We start from the raw sequence: 16,878 nt of genomic DNA, 5'->3' as shown, positions 1-16,878 counted from the left end.
AAACACATGGGCAAAACACATGTTGACTCGACTGGTGTTTTCATCTCATGTTTTGTTGTTCAGCGTTCTTCATCATTGCGTAAAATTGGTAACTACATGTACGTGGCGAATTTAGTGTTGGTCTAAACTAGTGAGTGACTACTGGTGTCAAATATCTATGTCATATTTTATACATAATTATGATCATGATGATCAAAGTTTTCATGTTTTTTTTTTCATTTGTCATGTTTGTTTACCATTATTTATGTTTACACTTTACAGTAAAGTAATATTCAGATTTCCTTTTACAAATTAAGCGTACTGCTAGCCGTCCAGCTCGTATTATTTTGCACAATGACCCATGCACACGCTTGACGTCGCGCACATATACGCGATGGTTAAGCTGTCGAAGGAACCTTGTCCTTGGAGTTGGACATGTTGGAAAAGATTTATATCAGTCCAGTTGTTTAAAAAAAAAGGTTGTTCAGCTTAGGCGGAAAAAATAAGACTCGTATTCGTAACACGTACTATGTATTGGTATAGAATGACGTGCACGCTGTTGGGCGCAATGCCTAGGCTAGGTGTGCATTGCATAATGTAGGTATCCCAGGCAAACCTTCGTTAACACATTTGCTAGTCAGCGAAATTCACCGTGACCGGGGCCCAAACACAATGCATATTTACATAGAAATTAGAATTTTTTTCGAGAACAGGACGGTGAAGGAAACCTACATAAATATGTTTTCTATACTTCACTTGACCCAAATATATGATTTTTTATGGTGATAATCAAGTCGCACATGGAATTTTAGAGGAAAAAAGCTGCTATCGCCATGAGACTAAGATCTAGAAACACCCTAAATGCCGCTTTTGGGGAATTTTCCAATTTTGCTAGCAGAATCTTTTTTGATGAAAGTTAATCTTTGACAAGATGTAACTTTGTTACGGAAAAAATGACAAAATGTTTTCAGTTTTGGCTTTCTTTACTCAAGGGCTTTAATTTGATATGTAAAATGATGCAGTTTGATGGCAAATTTGAATTCACCTAGCATACCTACATAATGTATGACTAGCGCGCAAATACGGGAGCGTGAATTGGGACTTTTATTGACGGCATGGCCGTGGCGCGCACAGCAAGCTAAGGAGAGCTTTTTATCACTCTCCTACATATTTGGTGTAATAATAATTCAAATTACAAATGTGATTAACTCGCCTACAGCTCACCTTGCCCATTCCAGAGATATGGGCATTATGGCCTTTCAAGTGTCACAGTCATGTTAAAAAATTAAAGTCCAAAAAGGAATAATAAATAACAGAAAGTGCAACTTTTTCTAAAAGTATTTTACCGTAACTAGAGTTATCTGGAACATTATATTTGCTTATAGGCCTACAACATGAAATAAAATCATCCTGAAAATTCAAGTGATTTTGTTAACATTATACAACAAAAAAATATAAGACCTCAAAACACATGGTTTGTTTGGTGGAACCTTAAGCATGATCCTAGATGGAAATTATCTCCACAGAGGAGTAAAATTTCAGCACAAAAACATTTGAAAAAAGTTCACAACAGACATGTTTCATTTGACTTAAAATGCTTAAAAACACATAAAAATCAACATCTGTCAGACACTTTTTCCACCAGACACTTGAGAGATTCGGCAGCCTTAAGGGGGTACTACACCCCTGTGGTAAATTTGCGATTATTGTTACATTTTTCTCAAAAAATAATAACACACTGGTAACAAAAATTATGCATATTGTTGGGGCAAGGAATCCAATGGTACTACACTGAAATTTCAGTGACTCAAGACAAGTGGTTTAGTATATATGATAGGATATGAGGTACATCCTAGTGGTACCTTATTTCTGATCATAAATAACGAACCGCTTGTCTTGGGTTGAGAAATTCCAGTGTAGTAATTGGATTCTTTGCCCCTATAATTTTCATAAATTTTGTTACCAGTGTGTTATTAGTTTTTGAGAAAAATTCAAAAATAGACACAAATTTATCGAGGGGTGTAGTACCCCCCTTAACATACACATTTTGTACAATGTCATTTGGAAAAAAGTTCACAACAGACATGTCTCATTTCATTTTATTAATGCTTCAAAACACATAAAAGTCGACATATGTCATGTCAGACACTTTTTTTCCACCAGACACTTAGTCATATTTTGAGAATGGATTGATCAATTACTGGTACAGGTAGCCATCACAGCTGAAAAATGATGGCGTGCATTGCTACAAAATGGAAGCCATGATGTGTAGCATCTGAAATGGTGGTCAGAAGTGCATAATTTGTTATGGGTTTTTTGGTAGGCTTAAACATTCAATTTCTTAACATCTGCACATATGTGCCCATCCACCACAAACTGGTCGTAAAGTCGGCATTTTCCATTTTGAGATACAATCAAAAACAGTATATGGATTTCTATGTCAAATATATATGGAATTTGACCTTTGATGAACCATAACTTCACTTCCAGATGTCGGATGAAGCTGGTTGAGGTGTCATCTTAAAGCTGAAAGTGCAATCTTTTAAATTCTGCAATAAACAGAAAATGATCTAGGGCCGACTTTACTACCATTTCGTGGTGGATGGTCACATATATATATTGTCTTCAAAAAAGTTAAATTGTACAAATTTGCTTTCCTGAATCAATCCTAATTCGGAGATAATTGCGTTTCAACACCTGATGCACAGAATACTGTCACTTCAACCTGTTGTAGTTCTCGTCTAATTGATTTTTTCTTAAAGAAAAGTTGATCTCTTGATAAAGGAAAGTCTTCTCTATTAACTGACCAATCAGGAAAGAGTTTGGTTAATGTTTTCTGGTGGAATACGGCATTTCTTGAAACACCCTGTTTTAGGCCTAAATTGGACCAAACATGTAACTGTGCCCCATTTATCAGCTACAATGTACATGTATGGAACTTAGTGCATGGAGCTGTATTTGCATAGGGTCATGTGTCATATGGTGGGGCACATTTGCGTTACAAGCACTGATTTTGATAATTTGTCCTCCTTTTCACTAAAATTGTTACATGTTTAAAACTATACATCTCACACCAACAAAACTATACATTTTTGGAAAGCTTATGTTCCAAGGAATCCAACTATGCAAAAATGAAGTTGGTATACAGGGTGCGTAAGAAAATATATAGGGTGATATCATGAAAAAAAAATTATTTTACTAGTAAATTCATAATTTATTGCATTTACTACTGATATGGAATACATCAAATGTTATCTAATTTTGTGGCAGGCAACACTATGAGCTTGAATAAAATGTATACTTTTGCTATGTTATGAATGACCAAAAGTGGTGATACAGGGTGTGAAAATATACGTAACTTCACGCACAAAATGTTGATTACATTTTTTAAATATTTTCTTTAGAGTGTATTCTACATTTATTTGAACTGCATATTTGGATTCCTGGGGTAAGAAGCTTTCCAAAAATGTATACATTTCCTATCCTAGGGTGTATAATTCTCAAGATACAACAATTGAAAGCCAAAACGCATGTTGTGACTGAAAATCTTGACATTTGTGTGTAAGTGAATAGGAAAAATTGAGGTTCTTGTGACTTGCGGCTCTCAGTAAATACTTGTAAACACAATTAGATCAAATTAATAGCTGAATAAGAATAATGAATGATCAAGCTTTCATTTGAGGTATGATTTGCAAGTATAGCACACTATTTGGCAATGATATAATTCAAAATTAAAAAAGATGCCATGTCTCCCATAGAGAATGCACATACTCCTCCACCGCTTATCCTCCACCGCTTATCCACCAGGTTTATCTTCGTTAACATTTTGGTATTTTTCACTAATTAAACAAATTGGTATTCCAAATTGAGAAACATATTTGAAAATTAGAATAATCAGGCTGTATAATGAGCCCAAACTTGATGCAATTGGACCAAGAATAGCCCTGTGACAACAAGTTAAATCAGAAAGAGGAGAGAAAAATGTAACGTCACCAGGTATTTTGGGGTCCCACCATAAGACACCCGACCACAGACAATACATGGGTGAGTGCACACACACAGTGAGAGGGAAACTGTTGTAGCAGCAAATGTGTTGACAGTGGACATCCCTAATTGTAATTTGAAGGGGTCCGATCACAGAATAAGGGGTCATGGACCCCTGGCCCCCTTAAAAATGTCAACCCTGTGCATCATACTCTCTTACCAAAATTGGTTTAGTTCCACTAAACACAAGTTGATGACATTGAAGCATCGTGACATTCTGTTACTATCGAGGTGTTACTGTTTGGGGATTAATTAAGTTTAATTAATTATTTATTATTCTTAATCATCTTGTTAAATTTGTTAACTCATCTTGTTAAAATTTGTATTTCTTTATTGGCTTTATTTACAGAGTATAAGAAACGAAAATCAGTAAACGCTATCACTATGAGTTCCTCGGACACAGTGAAACCAGAAGCGACAATAAACGGCCCTGCAAATCAATTTATCACAGATTCAATTTGTAATGATGCTGAATCTCTGGTAGTGAAGAAAGAACTGTTTTTGAATTACACATTGGATGGAAATCTTGACGAGCTAAATAAGTCAAATAAATCATCCAGTGAAGGAACAGAAACCCCAATAATAATAGATTCATCAGGGACAGATGATGTGGACAATAGGGTAAGCATTATTGAATCAAATCCGAATGGATCAGCAACTTTGGCGATTAACACCAAACAAACTGTTAGTAGTGAACATGCGACTTGTACTGCAACTGTAATAAAAACAGAACCAATAGATCAGGATGGATCAAATAGTAAAGACTGCTTACATGTAAGGGCAGGTAATACGCCCTCGGTCAAACTCGTAGCCGAGTACCAATCGCAGGATGATACAAATGAGGATGAATCAATGGACACTGACTCGAAAACTGAAAAGAAAAAGGATGTGGAGTTCATAAAAGAAGTGAAGAAAGAGGCATCCCAAGTTATAGACGTGAAGAGCACTAGTGAAACGTCCGACTCCAGCAGCGATTCCTCAGACTCGGAGAGCTCATCGAGTGACAGTTCAAGTTTGTCTTCATCAAGTGGAGAGGAGTCTGAAGCTGAAGAGCAAACTCAGCAAAGGTAAAATTTAAAGAAAATAATAAAAATTAAACATGTAATTTATCAAAATTTACATTTTATTAGTTTTCAGCCATTTTATGCAATTCAGTGAACCCTGACAAAGCTTGACAACAGTCGGTACATATACATGTATGAGACTGCTCTGTAGTCCTCTTGCCCATTTTACAATCTGTGCATACTCCACGGTGTGTAAAAATCGGCCAAAAAAAGCATCTAGTCCATCGGACAAGCTGCTCCTAAAAGTAACCTGTCCTGCAGGAAAGTAATCTGTCCAAGTGTCCATATATTTTATGTCTAACTTTTAGTGAACATTGATGTACTGGTGCTTGGGCACTGTTTTAGTGTCTTTTACATGTACCGTATAGGTAGTTATAAGCGGTGTACCATACAAAGTTGCAAAACGTTCCAGCTGACGCACTACCAAAATGACTTAACCCGACATATGCGAGCGAAAATGGTTAAATTTTAATGCTGTAATGAGCCAAAATAATGATTGTGGCTTAAAAAAAGGCCAAATGAAAGATAAATATATCACTGTACTCAATCACAAATTATATTGTCAATGGTGAATGATGGTCCTGTGAGGCTGGAATTCACCAACTACAGTGTATACAACATGTATTTGTGGTACATTAGTGGAAAAAAAAATACATATTTGATATGATACAATGTTTGAATTTCATTTCTTACAGGGGCAAATCAGATGGGAAGAAAGGGCCACAGAAGGACAGAAAAGAGGCTACAGCTATGCCAGAGCAGGTAGGGTCAAAGGAATTTTACAAATAATTTTGGATTTTGTATCTTAAAATAAATGGATCGCACCTGATTCGCTACATTCGCTTCAACTTCATATTTTGCAAGTATGGTGGACATTATGTTGGGCTGTTAATAGTTTTATGTGTTTAAAAACAGAAAGTTGTCAGTTCGCTCAGTCTACTAGGGCAGTTGCACAGAATTTCATTAGTTCAAATCATCCTCCAGAAGACTAGCCCGACACATCATGGCCCTACGTTGTTCCTTCATCACAGTAAGGCGACATGGAGAAGGCCAGTGGAATTCATAGCGACGGAGGTGTGAGTACCTCGGGCTACCAGAAGACATGCAAATCCATGGAGTACAATACCAATCACCTGTGAAAGGTGGTATTGATTCTTCTGTACTCCATGCATTTGCATATCTTTTGGAGGACGATTTGAACTAATGACCTTTTGTGCAATCGCCCTATACGGCAACTTCCCCGACTTGGGACAGGCAGTGGTGAACCCTCCCTTTCCAGCTGCAGATACTGTCATGATATCAAAAAGATTTTCTGCTTCTCAAAAAAATTTATTCAAATACATCTACAATGTAGGTTGAAATGTATTAGGCACAGCCCAACCAGTAAGAGAGTGAGTTCTGTTTGGAACCAGCCTGGGCAAATTGAAAGATACTGGTGCTTTCAGGCTTCAAATGGGATATGAACATATAGTAGTTTCTAAATTGGGTATCCGCATGTCCATATTAGACTCCGGAAGAGGAAGTGATGGGCAGTCCGTATGGCTAATTGGAAAGAAAGATCTACATAATTTGATTAATTCACTTGCTTTTGTCACTCTTTGGAGAAAGTTCATGAAAAGAGAACTCCCTCTGGACCCCCCACTGATGCTACCCCTGGACCCCACCAGGGGAAGGTGTGTCCTTGACCACTTAACCCTAACTGAACCAGGTCTCACTAAATCTCACTATTAAAACCACTGCTCGTGCATGCATCCCACGTGACTTGATGATGCAATCAGCCTAAGTCATAAATACCCAGGGAATCGCTGCCTGGGGCAGCATAACCTCCGTGGCTACAGGTCGGTGATCTTCTGCGTGGCATGCGAGGGATCCATGGTTCGAATCCCCGGGGTACCAACTGACTTCTTTCTTCATCTTCTCTCCTTTTTCGTTTCTTCTTTCGCTTCCAATAGAAAAAACCTTGTGTTCAGTTAGAGTTATTCCCCACAAATTAAGATGATGTGCTTAAATAGAAATGTATTTTGGTTCACAAAACATTAACATGGTCATGATTGTTGGTTCACAATATCTAATTATTGATAATGTCTGGCCTACTATTGACTATTTCCAGCTGCCTACTGTAGTGTATCGTGAGCTGATTCTCCCTGAAGATGTCGTACTGACTGAATTGGGTTACGTCAACAGCATCATTGGACAACTTGGTAAGTGTCATTGGTTTAAAAATATAATAATCATATGAAGAATGATGTCAAGAACCTCAAATACAATATTTTGTTTTAGAACGGAAAAGAATTTTCCACAAATATATTTTTTTTTCTACCTACTGACTCTTTTTTTCCCAGCATGTTACAGAAAACAAAACATTATTTTTGTTAGGCCTCATAACGATTCAGAAAAAGAATGGTTTGACTTACCTGAGATGAGATGTACATGTATGGTTCTCGAGTTGTGAGCAAAAAGGTCAGCGGTCACATTGTGGCCTCTACAGGGGTAAAAACCAAAAGAACACTTGTGATTTTCATAAACATTATCTCCAATTGTCCAATTTTTGATACCAATTCAAATAAAGAATAGTTTGCACCATGTTTTCACCTGGTTCTAAGCCTTAATCACAAAAATTGTACAATATAGGAAAACTGTACACTTTGCAACTGGACAAGTTCCAAATGCAGATATAAAAAGCAAAGGATTGATTATCCTACATCCTGTGTGTGTTATGCTACTTTGACTGATTAAATGTAGTTATCCCATGGTGTTCCCCAGGCTCATTATGGGTCAACACAGCCCTGGTGGTTATTATCAGTGGCATAGCTTCGGTCATCATATTGGGGGGGTGGCAGCAACCAACCATGATTGGGGGCACCGGGTCTGATTGTGGGTGGGGGCACAAGCCGTTTTTCGGCAATTTTCCTATGGGATTTTCTAAAATTTCAGATCGATTGGGGGGGGGGGGGAGACTACGCCATTGGTTATTATTCATGTTGTATGGTGCGCAGGCTGAAGGTTTCATGAGGTCGTCATAACATTACATTACGTTATTTTATGTGTTTATATTTTTGTGAACAGTTGTGATTCAGTCACATCAAAAGATACCAGCTCTGAACATGGACAGTGTTCTTTTCAAAGGAAATAGAGAAGCCATAGGAGCGGTAAGTATTGCAAACCTGACATAGACTGCTGTGAAGGTGGAAATTTTTGTGGAGCTGTAATTTTTGTGCTTTTCGCGCTCAACACAGCTATCATGAAAATAAAAACGTGCGAATATGTTTATTTTATGGATAGGTCTACATGTATGTACAAAATCTCAAAATTGCAAATTGAAAAAAAGCAAAATAGTTCGTAAAAAGTGCCTGGTATCCAGGTCTTGAAATAACAGCATGTGGATTGTGGACCAGGAGACTTAAATTATTTTAAATGTCGTCTGGTCCCTTAATTTGCTGCTGAACCAGGAGACGCTTTTGAATGACCAGAAGACCCCCCCCCCCAAATAGTGCCAATTAAGTTACCTACCATGATTATAAAACATCAAAATATGAGACTCGCTCTCACATACATGTATATATTAAATATCAGATTACGTTGCACAAGTTCAGATTTGCTCATGTTTTAGACGTTTCATCTTCTGTTCAGAAGATTTCATCAGTAATCCAGCCTCTGCATCCACCACCTCTAGTCCTCCTACTCTCATCCCCAGTGTGTGCAGATGTTTGCAGTAGCTGATTGTACACATGATTCAAAGAATTTTTATGAATGTTTTTTGCACATACTAGGAAACATTAATGAAGCATCCATAATTTTTACCGACGCACACACCATACGCACATTCATATTGTTTTTGACATTTCTTAAATCTCTCTAATCCTTGCGTGTGTCGACTGCAGACGGCAAGTTTTAAAAAAATTCAAAAATTTCAGAATTGTAAATTTTCATGACCATATTTGGAATCAGGATGAAACATCCATAAAAATGAGTACAAACAAGCCTAGTATTGGTTCAGTGGTTCTTAAGTTAGCTCTTGATATTTTGAGAAAATATTTCAAAACTTTATGTTGACGCCTATGGCTAGCATGTAGAGTATTAACATTCTTGTAACTTGCTCATCTTCTCTCATAGGTGTACGATGTGTTTGGTCCTGTGGTGTCGCCTCTGTATTCCGTTGTCTTCAACAGTGCTGCAGACATCACAACACAAAACATTACCCTCAAGATGCCAGTATTCTTTGCCCCAAACATCAAGGACATCACAGCTTACGTATTCACAGAAAAACTTAGGCAGTAAGTTTGATATCTGTGTGTGCAGAATATCTTGTTTGTTTAAACTCAACAAATGGGAACGTCTACCCATTCCTGAATGTTACTACTACTTCTATAGACAATTCCTGTAATTGGTACTTTCCTGCCATTGGTGGGGTGAACATCTATATCACATCAATATCACATACTAAACACATCAAAAAAAGTAATTATCCCCCTTCATTATGAGACAAAAACTCAAAATCTATGCATTCAAGTTCAAAACTGAAATAGCAAAAAAAAAACCCATTTTATTTCTGCAAATGTTGACCTCATTTTTCTAGATAGCTTAAGGGGTACTACACCTGTGGTAAATTTGTGACTATTTTTGCATTTTTCTCAAAAATAATAACACACTGGTAACAAAAGTTATGTATATTATTGGGGCAAGGAATCCAATTACTACACTACTCCAGTGTAGTAATTGGATTCCTTGCCCCTATAATACACATAACTTTTGTTACCAGTGTGTTATTAGTTTTTGAGAAAAATGCAAAAATAGACACAAATTTATCGAGGTGTAGTACCCCTTAAAATATGTAGCTGACTCCTTGAATGAAAAAAGATGCAGAGTCAAAAGTTGCACTAAAAAGATACTCAATTCAGTGTATATTACATTCTCTATGTGACTGCTAAATTACCACATTTGCGCCAGTGCATAAATTATGATAAAAAGAGGGAGTTCAGAGAATGGAGTGACTTTGAAAAACAAATGTGATAATTCTGATTATTGTAATGGAATCTGCATTTAATGTTGGTTTAACAAAACAAAATAAAAGTTTTTGGGAGAAATGTAAAACTTATTACTGTTGATAAACTGTACATCCATTTTGTTTGTCTGAATCGATCATAAAAGGATCTTTGTATGACAAGATTTGCTGCCGAAGTGGGGGATCGTGTAACCATTTTAAGCTTACCGATTCACTCCCCATGTATACCAAACATCACTTTTGAGACAACTAGGTCACTCATTTCAAAATGCTCATATGTGACATGATCAAGGGGAATGAATATTGAGTCGCATGTTAGCAATTGTCAATCAGAAGTTTTTTACATCATTTTCTGGCAGTTTACGAATGCTACATTTTGATGCAAACCCCATCAAAGTTGGACATCTGGTTACCGAGTTATGAGCAATTTATCAATTTCTGAAAACAATATGAAACAAAAGAATTTAAACACTGTTTTTGCTAATATCTCAAAAACAATATTAGTGACATCCGACTCATTGCCCTTGATTATCATGTCACATATTTCTTTTTAAGAAGTTCAATGTCCTAACATCATTGCTTGTGTCTTTCTTGTCTTTATGTATCAGTGAAAGAGGTTCCGATGCATCGTGGAAAAATGATGAAGAACCGCCACCAGAATGTCTAGAATACAGCGATGATGAGCAAGAAAAAGAAGCTAAACATAAGAAACAGGAGGGTAAGGAGGGACGGAGACGGAAGAAACCACAAAGACGGTAAGCCATCATGGAAATAATTGAATGTTCTACAGTTATTGCCACAAGTAGCATGATAATTTTGTCAATGTTTTCAAAAGCCAAGAAGAACAGGATGCAATCAGGGCCGTGACACTCGTATTCAATCCCTGTACAAAAATTGAAGTCACTTGGCAGTTTGATTGACGGTTGCTAGGGAGTTTGGTACCATCGGAATGTTGATTGACAGTTTTGGGTAGTTTGGTACCCTAAATTTGTCCAAGATGGCGCCCATCGACTGCCAATTTTTCGGACCCCTTCCAGCAAAAATACAGCTTATTTAGCCAGTCTCGTCATAGGGTCCTTGAACAGAATATTTTCCTAGCATATTGAGCTAACTCCTCAGCTATTTGGTTTTTCACGATATGATAGTAATAGAAAGATTCGACCAAATGTTCGCCGTTTTTCGCCATTTAATTTTTTTGGAAACGATGACGTAAACATTGCATCATCTCTTCCACAGGTTATACACTCATACACATACAGGGGTACTATGCCATCACATGCATTATCGCGCATAGGCTGAATGACTGACTTCATTTGCGCAAACGAGTGGCTTATCCTATAGTATATTAGTACTCGAGAATCCTTGATGCAATGGGCTGGTGCAAGTGTTTCATTTAGTTTTTTTGTGATCAAGTTAATAACAAAACCAGTTGCCAGACAAAATTGCCAGTGCTGATTAAAACTTAAGCTTGTTAATAATATGGCTCTCCGGTAATTAAATGAAACTGAACAATATGAAATTATATTATTTGCATGGTTTGGGACATGTTGGTTGCTTGCACAGCAGTTGACAGATTTTGACTTGTATGTTAACCTAGCATGCCAATATAACTGGCACATTATTAAATCACGAGTCCTACAATTGATATTAGTTCAGAGAAATCCATTAAAGAAAAAAGGATTTATTATCTTTTTAAAAAAATTCAATATTTAACAAAAATAGTATCTTTTGGTCCACCTTATTCAGTACTTTCCTGATGTCCAAATTTTAAAACTTTGAACAATCAACGCAGATCACATAATTCTGTTATCCATAGTTATAAATCACTTTTCAAAGCAGCCTGTTCTTGATTCCAGCATGGTGGACACATTTTTGCTCTCTTGATTATTCTGTAGAAAGTTTATGTCGCTGTCTTTATTTTTTCCTGGGATTAATAAATGTATTTATTCTTTGCTTTTAAATGACAGAGGCAATCAAGAATCCAGAGGTGAAAGCGAAAGTGATAGGGGCCATCATCAACAAAGAGGTAAGTATTCTAGGGATAACTTTGGTCAGAGAATATACCTTGCCCTTCCCAGAATTCTTTGCAACATGATGCATCACCTCATTAGATCAAATGACACTCCTATTCGCCAGCGAAGTGGTTACATAACTCCCTAGTAACTGGATCACGCACCTTTTGGAATTGGGAGTACATGCCATAGACTTTGTGTTGCGAACATTTTGATCGTGGTGCAGAACTCAAAAGCGTGATCCAGTTGACATGGTGATAATCGGATTACACATAACACTTCGCTGGCGAATTACTTTGCACATGTTCCGTTTGTTTTCATGTTGAGATTAGATTGGCTGAACATGGCTCAATAGTCAAGAAATAAATCTACCGGTATTTTGCAAGATCTGGATGTGGTCTGTTCATTGATGTACTTTATGACACTATCGACCCATATTGCACTAGGTAGCAAATCAGTGCTGAAAAATGAAATGGAAGAAATGCATTGTGGGAAGTGTAAGATATCTCCTCTGAACTCTGGTGTGGGAGTGTAGATAGCATCAGATGATGCTACTGTAGAAAACATCGGGGCCTGGTTTGTGTGACTCGTACGACGGTCATATGTCATATGCATTTACGTATCATGTGATTAAAATGAGATTAATACTCTATTCATGTATGACATACGACTGTCGTAATTTTACCAGGCCAGGCCCAGGTGAATAGATTGGTGTTACCTATACTGTAGATAGAATCAGATGATGGCCTCAAATAATGCTGTCGATTGTGATAAGATTATTGGGTTAAGATGCATGCTATCTACCTTAGATAGCATTGGATTAAGGCATGTATGCTGTCTACTGCAGATAGCATCAGTTGAAGGCATTCATGCTGTCTACCATAGATGGAAAGTTTTTGCTTCATGTTCTGCTTCATTTATATCACAATATATTGGCCAGTGAAGAGCTATTATAGAAACATGTTATTTGCTATAATTCAAAGTTACAATGAATAAAAAGATAATAAATATGGTAATAAATACTTGATTTTTTTGTCTGTAGGTCATCGACGCCAATGGTCCAGGAATGGCCCACCACACAATGACATTCAAAGTCAAGGAAGACCACCATTTGATGGTAACAATGGACAATTTGGTGACAATGCATTTCACAACAACCAAGGACATCAACCTATGCCGCTGCCACCATTTGGTCAAATGGGCTATCAATTCCCACCAAGAACGCCACCACCAGGACACCAACATCCTCCTCCCCCTCCTCACCCACCCCCTCCACCACCCCAAGGACATATATTTCCACCCAGACCACCTGGATATATGGGAGACGGCCCACCATTAAGACCCTTTCCTAATTTAGGATTTGGAAACCAAGGCCCTCCACCAGCGAGTGGCAACCATGGACCGGCACAATGGAAGGAGGAACCACCTTTTGGTTCACCAGGCCACTTCAAGCAGGAACCAGCATTTGGACCACCTCCACACCCACAAGGTCCACCATTTTCAAATGGGGATTTCGGTCCAAGACCAATGAATCCGATGCAAGACTCATCAGGTGGTATGTTTGGAAACTGCGGTGGCATGTTTCGACCACCACCTCCTCCACCACCCCCACCACCAAATATGAACTTTGGACCCCCAGTGCCACAAGGACCTCCAGGTCAGAATATGCCTCCCCACATGAGAGGACCACCACCAGGGTTTCCTCCCTTTCCACCACCGCCTCCACCTCCATCTGAGGGGGATGTGAAGCCACCATTTGGTTGGTAAAATCAGAGCCACCATGACTGAACTGTCACAATAATGACAACAAATTAAGGTACTTACTGCTGCATAATTTCGCCTGGCCTTGGTGCAAGGTTGAGGGCTAAAGTCACAGAAAAGTTTTATTTTTTTCTGTTTCAACGTAGGCCATCTTTATTCAATAGTTTGTCTCAAAGCTCTTCGGAAGTTGAAAATCGAAGGGGTTTTTTGTACTTTAATTGTTTTATCAAACTTTGACAAACTTTTTGACAGGAATATGTCGAGAATATGCATATAGATTCACTGTGTTCAAGATGAAGAATTTCACTGAGATTTACGACTATACGCTATTTTTTACGTCTGAAGATTTTTGTATGGTGAATTTTGGGAAAATCCAATAGGAACAACACGCAAAATGCGGACGATTTTACTAATGCGCACGGGGGCTTTGAGACAAACTATTAAATTAAGATGGCCTTATATTTTTGTTAAGTCATTTTAAAACAGAAAAGACTCTACTACTTCTATAAATTAACCACATGATATAGGCATATATATAGATAGCTTACCATTGCTTATGTCTCACAGCCTCTCATTATTCAATGGTCAAATTACATTATGTGCTTACAATTTATGGCATCTTGGATGTTTTTCACTGTGTATAAATGGCTAGTCTATAATGGATCCCATATTGTACCTATAGCACCACTTTTCTAGGTGACAAAAATCAAGTAAAATCAGCTATTTTGGGGGCTGAAATTTAATGATTTTGACTGAAAATTTCTGGAAAAAAAATTCACATTTTCAAAATATTGTCAGATTTTTCAAGCTTCCAGTCATTCCGTGATATTTTAGGGTCATTATAGCTTCCAGAAAAAAAGACAGACCGATTGTGCTTGAAAAGTCCATCCACCCGTAAAACCTGTTGGTGTTTTTTTTCCCAGTCACCTTAGCTGCAACCGATCAAACTCAAATATGCTACAGAATTACTGATCATGGAGGTAGGGTCTATGCTGTTATGGTTAATATGATATGGTCAACAACTGTCATAAATGCAATGCAGCCATTGATGATCCATGGAGTTGCATGCTTTCATGTATGATCAGATTAAGACCAAGTATATAGTACCCTCACAAGTTACTATAATTTGGTTCACCTCAATGTCGGTAGTGACGTCAATGCTTTTTTCGCGGTTGCACTGCAAGCGTGCTAACAAACCGCCCCCGTACGCGTGTGTGTATACTCATGTTTAACAAGTGTGATTTGATACTGCGGCGAGTGAAAGGGAGTAGTGTGACACACTGGTTAAGGTCTTTGCCTTTGGTGCTAGAGGTCCCAGGTTCAATTCCCCGCAGGACCAAAAAAATCTTATCCGCTCTCCCGTGGCTCATCTGGTAAAGGCGGGGTAGATGACCCATGATAAAAGACCTCATTAGTCGGTTCCGATTAGGGTAATAAGCCTGATTGTTGGCTACACTTGACTGTCCTGTAAAACTTGCCCCGACCAGCTATCTATGGCGACCCCCTTCGTTCACCAGGACACTTGTGCCTGGCTGAAGTTTTGTCAGCGTTATCTCCTACATTTCAGCTGTTAATGCCTAGATATTCTCGACTTAAAAAAAAATTAATGTACGTCACTCACTACTGAACTTGAGGTGAACCAAATTATATAGTCTGTATGCCTTCCTTAAAGCCTTAATGTACGATTTCCGTCAAATTTTTATTTTGTTATTCTTTATTCAAAATGTTGAAATAATATTAGTAATAATTACTGGGAAGGGTTGCTGTCCATTTTAAGTTGAAATAACATGGTACAGTGAAAGAAACCCCATTGGTTATTTTGGCCATTTAACATGCAGTTCTATGGGAGGACATATCATAATTTTTAAATTATAATAATATGTCGAACTTTACTCTGTTGACCTACAAGGACAACAAATTTGGCCGATTCCATTTAGGTGCAAGTTGGGACATGTGTAAACATTACAAATATGCAAAAAAATCAGGTTTGAAAAAATTAACCAATTTCATATTATAAGATCGTACATTATGGCTTTAAGGCAGTAAATTGAAATCAAATTTTGTGATTTTCTCAAAAACTGCTTATCTTTACATGAATCTGTTATGCTAGTTGATTACTTTCATCATTTCCTTTTTGAAAATGTATATTTATATCTTCATTATTACATTTTTTTATAATAATAAACAATATTTAACCTTGATCTTGTTTGTAAGACTTTTTTTCTCTCAATATAGGGTCCACAACTTCCCCCCTAAATACTTTTTAATGTAAATCGAAAAATATTTGGTGAAATGCAAACATTTGGTGAAATGCAAACATTTAAAAATATATGGGTAGCCTTATTTGTTGTACACATATGAACCAAATTATAGCGTCACACGTCATTGCGTTCAGTCACAATGGTTCATTAAGTAAAAAAAAGAGACCATTTTAAACAGTGTTAAAAGTTACATCTGAGTCCATAGGAGTCGACTCTCAAACAATACAGTCGGCCTGGGGTCTATTCATATGTTTGTTAAAGAAAACCTGACTGCTATGGACTCAGGTGCAACTTTTAATACGGCCTCTTTTCTTACATAATTATCCATAGTCGGGACTGAATGCAATGATGTGCTATACATACAAATGTACCTTTTTACATTTTTACATTTCATAAAATATTTTTGGACTTTTTTTATTTACAAAGTACTATATTAACTTAACCCTAACCCAACTAGGACTCACTAAAGCTCACTATTAAAACCACTCTGCGTGCATGGATTCCACGGGACTTGATGACGCAATCAGACCAAGTCATATATACCCAGGGAATCGTTGGCCAGGCCAACGTCACCTGTGTAGCTACATGCTGGGGATCTTCTGCGTGGCATGCGAGGGATCCGAGGTTCGAATCCCAGGGGTGCCAAGTGACTTTCTTCTTCATCTTCTCTCCTTTTTCGTTCCTTCTTTCCCTTCCGAAAAAACAAAAACCACGGGTAGGGTTAGGGTTAATCCTATAAAGAATGTTAAAAAGAC

At 37.6% G+C, this 16,878-nt stretch overlaps 1 protein-coding gene across 1 annotated transcript; it reads left to right on the top strand.

Annotated features, from left to right (window-relative positions):
• Positions 1-9: 9 nt before the first annotated feature.
• Positions 10-16,057, top strand: LOC140159128 (uncharacterized). Its single transcript, XM_072182483.1, has 9 exons — positions 10-130; positions 4,373-5,090; positions 5,783-5,849; positions 7,198-7,288; positions 8,154-8,236; positions 9,201-9,361; positions 10,698-10,844; positions 12,057-12,115; positions 13,144-16,057. The coding sequence occupies exons 2-9, from the start codon at positions 4,408-4,410 to the stop codon at positions 13,866-13,868; spliced, it is 2,016 nt and encodes a 671-aa protein (XP_072038584.1). The 5' UTR covers positions 10-130; positions 4,373-4,407; the 3' UTR covers positions 13,869-16,057.
• Positions 16,058-16,878: the final 821 nt, after the last annotated feature.

The sequence above is a fragment of the Amphiura filiformis genome, chromosome 8, assembly GCF_039555335.1.
Source record: "Amphiura filiformis chromosome 8, Afil_fr2py, whole genome shotgun sequence".
Classification (NCBI taxonomy): domain Eukaryota; kingdom Metazoa; phylum Echinodermata; class Ophiuroidea; order Amphilepidida; family Amphiuridae; genus Amphiura; species Amphiura filiformis.
This window is presented reverse-complemented; position numbering and strand designations above follow the sequence as displayed.

Bases quoted from the DNA above. Each gene is read 5' to 3' on its own strand.
- LOC140159128 (XM_072182483.1), top strand. From the start codon at position 4,408: ATGAGTTCCTCGGACACAGTGAAACCAGAAGCGACAATAAACGGCCCT. The intron at 5,091-5,782 runs GTAAAATTTAAA...CATTTCTTACAG, and splicing joins GAAGAGCAAACTCAGCAAAG to GGGCAAATCAGATGGGAAGA. The intron at 7,289-8,153 runs GTAAGTGTCATT...TTTTGTGAACAG, and splicing joins CAGCATCATTGGACAACTTG to TTGTGATTCAGTCACATCAA.